Source organism: Crocodylus porosus, unplaced genomic scaffold (assembly GCF_001723895.1).
Source record: "Crocodylus porosus isolate Cpor-Errol unplaced genomic scaffold, CroPor_comp1, whole genome shotgun sequence".
NCBI lineage: Eukaryota > Metazoa > Chordata > Crocodylia > Crocodylidae > Crocodylus > Crocodylus porosus.
Window position 1 is genome coordinate 201,223,911 of NW_017728886.1, and position 10,423 is coordinate 201,234,333.

General features: G+C 43.3%; 1 protein-coding gene across 1 annotated transcript in view; it reads right to left on the reverse strand.

Annotated features, from left to right (window-relative positions):
- The window catches only part of OPRK1 (opioid receptor kappa 1), a 33,403-nt gene extending 23,590 nt beyond the window's left edge, over window positions 1-9,813 (reverse strand). The window contains exons 1-2 of the mRNA XM_019548054.1: window positions 9,442-9,813; window positions 8,585-8,906 (exon numbers count right to left, since the gene is read on the reverse strand). Coding sequence (XP_019403599.1) covers window positions 8,585-8,844 — 260 coding nt within the window. The 5' untranslated portion in view covers window positions 8,845-8,906; window positions 9,442-9,813. The remainder of the gene's footprint in view (window positions 1-8,584; window positions 8,907-9,441) is intronic.
- Between the last annotated feature and the right edge of the window lie 610 nt (window positions 9,814-10,423).

Below are 10,423 nucleotides of genomic sequence, written 5' to 3' on the forward strand. Positions count from 1 at the left end.
TTTTGACCCCAGTACTCTTTCCTGCCATGGCAGGGGGTCGGACTAGATGATCTACTCAGGTCCCTTCCGACCCTAGAAACTATGAAACTAACCCAGCTTGGCCTTCAGCATCATGCCACCCAGCTTCTTGGTGCCCTTGTCCAGGTCCTGGCCCTGCTGGGGCAAGCCTGCACTGTGCACACCACCATGGGAGTTGGGGCTGGGGCCGGCCCAGGTGCCACTCTCCAGTGGGTAGAAGGGGCCACGAGGCAGAAGCTTCTCCCTCAGCTGCATGCTCAGCTTGTCTTTGCCCTGGGCTAGCACGGACATACACTTGAGCCTGTTCCAACCCAGGCCCGAGCCTGGGTCCCTCTGCTTGGCAGGGCTCATGTCCAGGATGGAGCCACCACCACTGTGATCTCTCTGTGCTCTGCTCTGTGCATGTCCCAACCTGGGCTTTGGGCCAAGGTTCCCTCTAAGGTGCACACACACGGCTGTGCACAACTCAAAGTCAGGCCGCGCACAGCCTTTTCAAGACCACACACCGGGAGAGGAGCTGAAAGTAAGCTCTGAGACGAGACAAGGCAAAGCAGGGTCAGGGGCCTGGTGTAGGCTCTGCCAGCTCTGAGGAACTGCTCCACTCCCCTGCATCGCCTTGGGGAGTGAGGAGGCATATGGCATCAGGGCCGGGGAGTGGAGCAGTTGCCTGGAGCTGGCAGAGCTGCACTTAGGGCAGGCAGTGGGTCCTCCCCAAGGTGAGGCAAGGCAGGGATGGAGGGTGGGGACTGGGGCCTGGCACAGGCTCCGTTGCCTCTGGAAAAATTCTCCATGGGCTCTGCCAGCTCCGGGGAAGTGCTCCACTCCCCGGCCCTGATACCATGTGCCTTCTCGCTCCCTGAGGTGATGTGAGGGAGCGGAGCATTTCTCCGGAGCTAGCAGAGCCCATGCCAGCCCCCAGCTTCTGGCCCCTGGCCCCAGCCCCCTAAATTTAATGTATTTTAAATTATCTCATGAACCAGAATATTTTTCAAAGCACAAATTGGAGAATTGTTTTGATTTTTTTATGTGCCTTTTTTTAAAATTTTGTTGGAATAATTTGTTTTGTTTGTATTCCAATATGGAATTGTTAAGCACATTAAAAAGTACAAGATGATGCTCAGATCCCAGTGTAATGGTGGCCACATATGTGCCTTAGCTAGATGGAACCTTTGATGTAGCAAATAAAGTATGGACAGTAGTCAACAGACACGGGGTCTTATACAAACTTCCATGTAATCTTTGGCCACTATCTTTTGAATCATTGGCTAATGAAGTACAATCAAGTAATTAATGGATGAGACAAGAAACAAAGACAAAGTGGTTTAGCAGACATTCAGCTAATTCAAAAATGAGTGGGTAACAGTATGAAATGTCTAGAGTGATTCTATACATAGGATGCCATTCACTCCAGTGAAGCACATTACTGGTTATATATTTTTAAGACATTAGACAAACCAGCAAACCAGAAGTCTCTTGTTTCCCTTAGGAATGAATCCACATAACTCTGACATGGACTCTTGTTTAAATTGTCTTAAGGCCTAAAGAATGATTTCAATCACTGGAGGCTTGCAAAATATTTTTAAAAGGAATAAAGGAATGGATGCCTCCAAGCTCAATGATAGAAGTTGCTCTCCCAAACATATGATCACCTGCAGCAATGCAGGCAGAACACACTAAACAGGTAAAACCAGAATGAATGAGTAAAAAGCCAATGTGATGCCTAGGAAACTGGTACAAGTTGTTTGTGACTTGACTAGAGCAAAACTATAGTTACAGTTATAACTTATTTCCTTTATTTTTCTTCCCATCCAGCTGTCTCAAGAAAGCCTGAAAGTTTTGCCTGAAAGTTTAAATCCAAAGTGCCTAGTTAGAAGCTAATAGGAATAGTAAATCTAGGTTTAGGGGACAAGGCTATTTAGTTATATATGATATTTTAAACAGGTGTTTCATTTTTTAAATGTCTTCTAAGACCTTGGATGTGAAGTCATATCTCAAAAATGGCAAGGTGTAGAAATCCCACTAAGACTTAAAGACTTCCATTCAATGAGTTGGAACACTTTCATCTTGTTTTTGCAATTTTCACCCATCTTATGCTATTCTCTGTAGTATATGAGCACTTTCTAGTAGCAACTTAAACAATAGGAGTACATGTCTGGTCATTCCTTGTTTGTTCTCTCATCCCCTGCCCAGGGGAGAGATGCATTGCATATGTGGTAAAGCAGGTATTGAGAACCTATGGCCTGCAGGATATATCTGGCCAAGCTTTCTGTAGTGTTTCAGTAGTAGGGGGATTCAGTAGCATTTTTTGGAGAGGGAGAGGGAAGATTGCCTTCCCTGCACAGTAACAGGGAAAGACAGCAGTAGTGGCCAGATCAAAAGACCACCAAACCAGGGGGAGAGCTTGATCTGGAGTTCACCCGAGAATTGACTGAGGCTGCACGTGCACATGACATGGTCATTATGGGTGATTTTAATTATCCAGGCATCTCCTGGGAGGAACACTCAGCCGAGTTAGAATGGTTGCGATCCTTCCTGACCTGTGTCGAGGAGCTCTCCCTGACCCAGGAGATGCATGGGCCAACCAGAGGTGATGCTCTGCTACAGTTGGTCCTGGCCAAAGGAGATGACCTGGTGACCAACTTAAATATAGAGGGAAGTCTGGGCAACAGCAACCATGAAACCATCGTGTTCACTGTCTGACGTAAGGTAGGTAAATCAGATAGTGGGACTGAAGTCGTGGACTTCAAAAATGCAAATTTCAACAACTGAGGTCACTAGTATGGCAAGTGCTGCAAGGACCAGGGACCAAAGGCAAAAGATGTGCATGAAGATCAGTTGTTCCTTAAGGACATGATCCTTTAAGCACAAAGGAAGTGCATTCCCATGCTGAAGGACTGGGCAGGGAAACAGGAAAATCATGATCCTCTTAAGAAAGAGGCTTATAAACAACGGAAGCTTGGGGTGGGCCCCAAGAAGGACTATTCTACGATGGCCCGCATTTGCAGGGAACAGCTAAGACAGCCTAAGTGGTGACCAAGCTTAGATTAGTAATGAGAATCAAGGACAGAAAGTCCTTCTTTAGGTACATAGGGAGCAGGAGGAAAACAAATGGGAGTGTGGGGCCATTGCTCTACAACTCAGGAGAGCTGGTTACCAGCACCCAGAAGAAAGCTGAACTCCTGAATAACTATTTTGCCTTGGTCTTTCACCAGATGAAGGGGAAAACCACACCAGGTAGAGTAGAGGATGAGCACAGTAGGAATAACTGCCTTCCTGCTATTGCTGTAGAATTGGTGTATGACCAATTAATAAAATTAGAAGTATACAAGTCAGCAGGATCAGATGATCTTCATCCGAGAGTCCTGAAAGAGCTGGCTGAAATCATTGCAGAACCCCTGGCAAAACTCTTCCACAACTCATGGTGCTCTGGAGAAGTCCCTGAGGACTGGAAAAGGGCAATGTTGTGCCCAGCCACAAGAAGGGCAAGGACGAAGACCCGGGTAACTATAAGTCAATCAGCCTAACTTTCATCCTAGAGAAAATCATAGAAAGTGCATCGAGTAGTCTATCTGCAATAAGCTTGCAGAAGATAAGATTCTGAATGACAGCCAGCAGGCAGATCAACCTCAGCTCCTTCTATGACCAGGTAACTTGCCACCTGGACACAAAAGAGCAGGCTGACATTGTATACCTACACTTCCAAAAGGCCTTTGATCCAAGAAAATTGGAGGATTGTGGACTTAACTCCAAGACAGTCAGGGGAGTGAGAAACTGGCTGCAGGATAGGACCCAGAGAGTCATTGTGAACGGATCCGTGTCATCCTGGCGAGAAGTAGGCAGCTGTCCCCCACAGGGGTCGGTGCTCAGTCCAGTACTTTTCAACATCTTTATAAACGATTTGGATGTGGGAGTGAATAGCTCACTGGCCAAGTTCACAGACAACACCAAGTTATGGGGAAGCGAGGTTACGCTTGAAGATAGCCTATAGTTAATAGGCAGACCTAGACAGGCTAGTAAGTTGGGCAGATAGGAACCTGATGAAGTTCAATGGTGAGAAATATAAAGTGCTCCACCTCAGGATAAGCAACCCTCAACACACCCACATGCTTAGTGGCACCAAACTAACTAGCACCATGAATGAAAGGGACCTGGGGGTAACAATAGATCACAGTATAAATATGAGCCGGCAATGCCATAACCAGTAGGGCAAATAATACTCTGGCATGCGTCAAGTGATGCATCTCCAGCAAAACCAAGGAGGTGATTCTTCCACTCTACTCAGCACTGGTGAGACTGGAGCTGGAGTACTGCGTCAAGTTCTGGGTACCACACTTTAACAAGGACATGGACAAGGTTGAGAGAGTCCAAAGAAGAGCCACCTGTATGATCAGAGTCTTAAAAGGCAAGCCATACGAGTAAAGGCTGGGGGATCTGGGACTCTTCAGCCTGAAGAAAAGAAGACTGAGAAGGGACCTGGTAGTAGCTTACCACTACACTGGGGAGTACATCAAGGGCTTGGTGAGCAACTGTTCAGCAGGGCACCAGAGGAGAAAACCAGGAGTAACGGCCACAAACTGTTGGAAGACCAATTCAGGCTCAACATTAGGAAAAACGTCTTCACAGTTAGGGTGCCTAGACTGTGGAATAAGCTCCCTCCAGAGGAGGTACAATCACCTACCCTAGAAATCTTCTAGAGGAGACTAGACAGTCACTTTGCTGGGGTCACCTGATCCCCAGTTATCTTTCCTGGTTAGTGCAGGGGGCTGGACCTGATGGTCTTCTGATGTCTTTTCCAGCCTTACAATCAATGAATCTATGAAGAGTGCCAGCCCTCCTTGGACAGAGCTAGGTAATTTCAGCCCACTGTCCCTGAAGTGTTGCAAGCCTCTGGGGTAGAAAATCTGGCTTTGGAGGAGTTTGGGGTTTTGGTGGTAAAGCAGGCAGGATTTGAAAGTGCTGCTTTCACAAAGGAAACTCAAAATCATTATCCCATTTTATACAAGGGGAAACTCAGGCACGAAGAGGTGAAGTGATTTTCTCAAGGTCATATACGAAGTTCAGTCACAGAACCAGGAAGAGTCCCAAGTCTCTTTCGACTCCCAGTCCACCAGGCCACACAACCTCCTTAATAAAATAGTATCAGCAATTTCTTATTATGCTTTCTACCTTCAAAGAACTTCTCCCTCCACCAAAGAGAAAGCATGTGGTTTGGTATCCTCTTACAACACTAAAGAAGAAGATTCTTCAATGGTGTCTGCAGAACTCTCTCCCCTTTCTCCAGATATTCATATATTCCCCATCACAATAGCATGTTGAACAGTCTCTTAAACTGTGACATGTTCATGTACACACACATTAAGGAGAATTTATCTTACCCCCTTAAAAGTGGTGTTATTGAAAAAGCTTGACCTTCTTGGTATCCCCCCCCTGCTACTTGCTCAAACCCAACTAAGTCTGGGTTTCTCTATCACTTACAGATGCTTTCCTTCTTCTATATTCTTTCTTTCTTTCTTCTATTTTCCCTTACCTGCTCACTGCTTCCCTCCCCACTGATCTTCCTCTTTTTCCACACCGTACCAATATATGTTTCACTCTCACTTTACCTTCTTCTCTACACATCATCATACACCTTTTCCTCCATCTCTCTCCACTGCAGAATAGGCACTTTTTATATACTCCTTGGGAACTGCATTTCAAGCATTCTTCTTCCTTCCTTCTCCCCACCATTTTTTATCTTCTTTTGGCTTCCATTCCACAGAATTATGCACTACAGGTTGAGCTCTTAGTTACATCTGTCTTCTATATCTACATACTCTCTTTTCTAATCCCATCCCACAGAGGATGTAGTCATCAGGATTTTCATATTATCATCTCTCCCTTTTCTTCCGGGATAACATCGTCCTCAGGTGGGGACTGTCTTTCCCAGTCCCCACCAGCCCCCTTTCTCTCCCACCTCCTCCCCCATAATTCTTGTTTTACTGAAGCAAGCTCCAACTCCTTGTAATGTCACATAGGCATTACACATGTAGGTTATGAAGAGAGATTACATATTAGAGCTGACTGGAAAATGTTCAGTGAAATGTTTTTCCCAAAGAAAAAATGCTGTCAAAGCCAAAATATTTCATAAATTTAATCATAAAGTTCTCTTGGGTTCAAGAACAATGAGAAAGATAGATACCTTCAAACTGAAAACTTGTTCTTTTCAATCTGAAAAGGGAAGTTTCAAGAGATTCTATTTCATAAAAGCATCATGGAAGGCAGGCAATTTTTGAAACCTTGTACAACAGTGTGTAAAATATTATTGTTATTTCCTACTCAGTATTTTTTCCTACTCAGTTATCCAGAAAGGTGAAGGATGAAGGCACCTGTGTGCAGTCTCAGTTTCACGGCATCCAACTCACAGATCAATTAAGTAATCATTTCTGGGTCAGGGTCTCCTCATTTGACCTTTTATCTAAATCTGTATGGTCCAACTTTCTCCAGTCGTTTTTTCTCAGGCTGCTGTAAATCTCCCACATATGAAGCAGTGCTGCTAACTTTTCCTGTTTTATCAGAAGTCTCATGACATTTGTGGTTTTGCTTACAGACTCTTGCAATGTACTGCTCAGCTTTATTTAATGAAAAGTAATAAGAAGGAAGGTGAGCCTTCCCCATGCTGTCTGCAATGCCTAGCAACAATGCAGATGGTAAGAGGGGAACAGCTAGCACTAGCTGGAGATTTTAGACAGGAAAAAATTGACAATGAATAGAATCATATGCATCCCCTACCTATTTGAGAGGTAAAAAGAAAAGGAGCAAGCAGTGTGCCATCATCCCCCATAAGACTTCTGGTAGGAGGAGGGGAGGAAAAATGGAAAGGTGGAGGGAAATATCCTGCCCAAACCACTTTTCCATAAGCTTCCCACAGAGCTTGAGTGTGAGGAGAAAGGGACTTTGCCACAATATATAAAAATTATTTGGATTATGAAAAACCAAATAGTAGGTATATATCAGGCAAGTGTGATGAAAAGAAGGTAGACTGCAAACAGGATGAATAATTAGGTACCAGCATTTGGCTTTTTTTTAAACCTATTTTAATATATATCTTAGCAATGCCAGAGACATTAATATAAGCTAGAGACAAAGAAAGAGGAAAGAGTAACAGAAGTCTAGTGTGAGGATGCTGGCAAGTGTAAGAAAGCCATATGAAGCAGAACTCCAAAAATATTAGGAGGGAAAGAGAGAGAAAAAGAAAGAAGTGGGGGAGGGGGAGTAAAGTTAAAGGCCTCTTTCTCCCCACATGCATACAAAAAGAAATTAAATACCCATTGTACGTAAGGGTATATGTAAAGGACCAAACAATACGTAAGAGTATGAAAATTACAGCAAGACAATACTGGAACAAACCTATTATTTAATATTGACCCATAGGCATCTTATTTATTATACTGATTTCTAAAAGGGATTTTACTTTCAGAGGTTGCTGTCTGATTTTAAGTGGTCTTCCAAAAGTACATTGTAAATAACCATATTGCTTTCCATTTAACTTCTATCTGAATCGATTGTCACATTTGTCATAATTCTGCAACTGGATTCATAGCATGCCGGAGTTGTTCATCAGATCTTTTTTCAATACTTTCCAGCTGATTTTCCAAACAGGAACTTTTTTACTTAAGCAATAATGAAGTCTCGAACACAACTTTCTGGAGGCTTACTGCAGATTTCAAGTGCATTGTAAAGCAGAAGATTAAAAGGACAGAAAGTGTGCAATCAGCTTGCCAAACTGTGCCATATAGAGTATTTTTTATAAACTGCACATAGAAATTATAAATGGAGAACAGGAATACTCCCTCTTACACTGGAAACTAACAAAAATGTACATAATTATGCAACTGTAAATATAGGTTAATTTAACTGTGCTGCTTAATGTGAAACACTAATAATTGCAAATACATATAAATTGCTCCTGTTTTTTGAAATATGAAAAACCCTACTGATGCTTACTTTGCTTTTATCAGGCCTAAAAGGAAGACTGGAGTTTAACTAATCAATGGCCTGATTTAAAGGAGAAACATTTCCAGATTTCTATTCTGACTGTCCAAATCATTTTTAATATCCAGCATAATATAAGATGATCTCTAATAATTAAGACTGGACTCATAAACAATTCTATTACTTTAAGGGAATAATCTCAGAAAACAGATGCCTTGTAGAATAAGTGTTCTTATTGTAGTACATCTTTTTGTGTGGTATTGACTGTTTCTTATCCATGGGGGGCACTCTATCTCCACATTACATTAAACAGACATGTAGTACCTCTCTCCCAACTACTCAGACTGATGACTTCATAACTTCAGTTGCTCCTCTGAGTTTCTAATCGCGCTCCTAGCAAAGAGCTAAGTAGCTGCACAGTTGAAAACATCTGGACTCAGCTCAGTCACTTCCCTATGGTTCCTGGATAACGTACTTTATATCTCCCAAAGAGCTTTTAACAGCACTCTTCTCTTCCACCCCTTCCATGAAGACTCACTTGAAGCCTGTTGGTTTGTTTTTAAAAAGCCAAACAGTCCTCCTCAACATCCCTTACCTTATGATGACAAACATGACCAGTGAGTTGCCCACTAAGCCAACCACAAAGACCATGGAGTAGACAGCGGTGATGATAATTGGGATAGCTGGGGAAATGTTGGTGTGGTTCTGCTGCAAGTCCTCGTAGGCATCACTGGCATTGTTGTCATAGTCGGTCCAGCCCAGAAGCTTGCTGCTGCTGGTGCTGGGAAGGAAGCAGGAACCTGGGGAGCAGGTAGAGCCTGGCTCGTCACGAAAAATTTGTACTGGGGACCCCATGAGGGCCACCACAGGCGGAGAAGAGATGTGTACAAGAATGGAGGCTGAATAAGTCAAATACACTAGAAAGAAACAGGAAAGGGAATGAAACAGGACATGCAAATACTGACAGGGCATTAAAAGATGCTAGATTTCAAATTTGTGGGGTTGGGGTAAGGATGGGAGGTTTGTTTTAGTAAGCACCAACTTAAGCAAATCACACTGAACTGAACATCTGCATTTTTAAAATCCTTTGGCTGTTTAATGCAACAGATGAGTACTAATAAATGCTTCACAAGATGTTTGGCTAAAGTTTTGCTTCACTCACAAGATTACACTTTAGGAACAAACAGCAGAGATACCTTATGCTCTAGAAAGAGTTTAGGTCCAGTCCTCTGCCTTCACCCTCCATTCCCCTATCCCCATTCCATAAATCAAACATAGTCCTAATCACTGAGCTTTCTTACTTCAGCTACCCTGAAGAACAGTGAAGAGAAAAACCTTACAACCTCCCCTGCCCCCATTCCCAATTTGCTTGCCATTTTCCATAAGTCTTTTCCCTTTAGATGCAAGTTGGGCTTTATTTTTAATTAGAAAAGAAATAGTAATAAAAATTACCTCTTTCTGTCCTGGAAAAGGAGTCGTCCCCAGACAAATCCTTAGAAGTACAGATACATCCTTTTATTTGTTGGAGGCATCACTGATCTTTTAGGACTTCTGAACCTGGAGCATCTGCATCTCTGGAGAGGTAGGAATGCACTGGAAGGTGAGCAGAATCCCAGGCATGAGCTCCCAAGTAGCAGCAGCAGCAGCAGCAGCAGCTTCCGCTGCTGCTACAACTCCAGCCACTTCCCCTTTCTATCCTCCCTCTCTCTGTGTCTCTCCCACTCTGCCAGGTCTCTGGCAGCACTCTGCACTAATGCACATATTCTCCTCTCTCTCAGTCCCAGCAGCTCAAAAGCTCACATGACTTCTATCTAAACACCGACAGGCAGATTCAGTAAATTCCACAGTAAATGGATGCATCACTTTATATATTTTTCCAAGTTGTTCCCCCCACTCCCCCGGCCCCCCACACACAATTTCTCCCTTCACAGGTAGTGTTAAGTACTAAAGAAATGCTACTTATTCCCTATGTAAATATTCTAAATCTTGATGACTAGCTAGCAGAGATTACAAAAATCAGAAATTTCAGATGAAGCCATGCTTGACTTGCCTGGTCTTTTATTTTTTGGTAGAGGGAGCACTGAAGTGTGATGGCTGATCTCAACTGTTCCTTATTGTATAGCTTGAGAAGGCCAGTAAAGAGGACATTAGGAAAGTTTTCTAGGCTGAAACTCTGCAGAAAAGAGAGTTAAGGAAGCTTAGGTAGAATATGGTTTCCCTGAGTTAAATAACCTTCCTGGTACGGTATTAGGAGAAAGGAGATTTTTTTTTTAAAACTCTTAACTATCATCACATGACACCTTAGAATTATGCTCTGCCAGAAATCAATTCCTCCACTGGGAAGGTGGGTATGCTTGAAGAGATTACACCATAAACTATATACCAAAGCAGACATAGCAGAGGGGAACATGCACTTCATCTCCCTAAAGGCTGA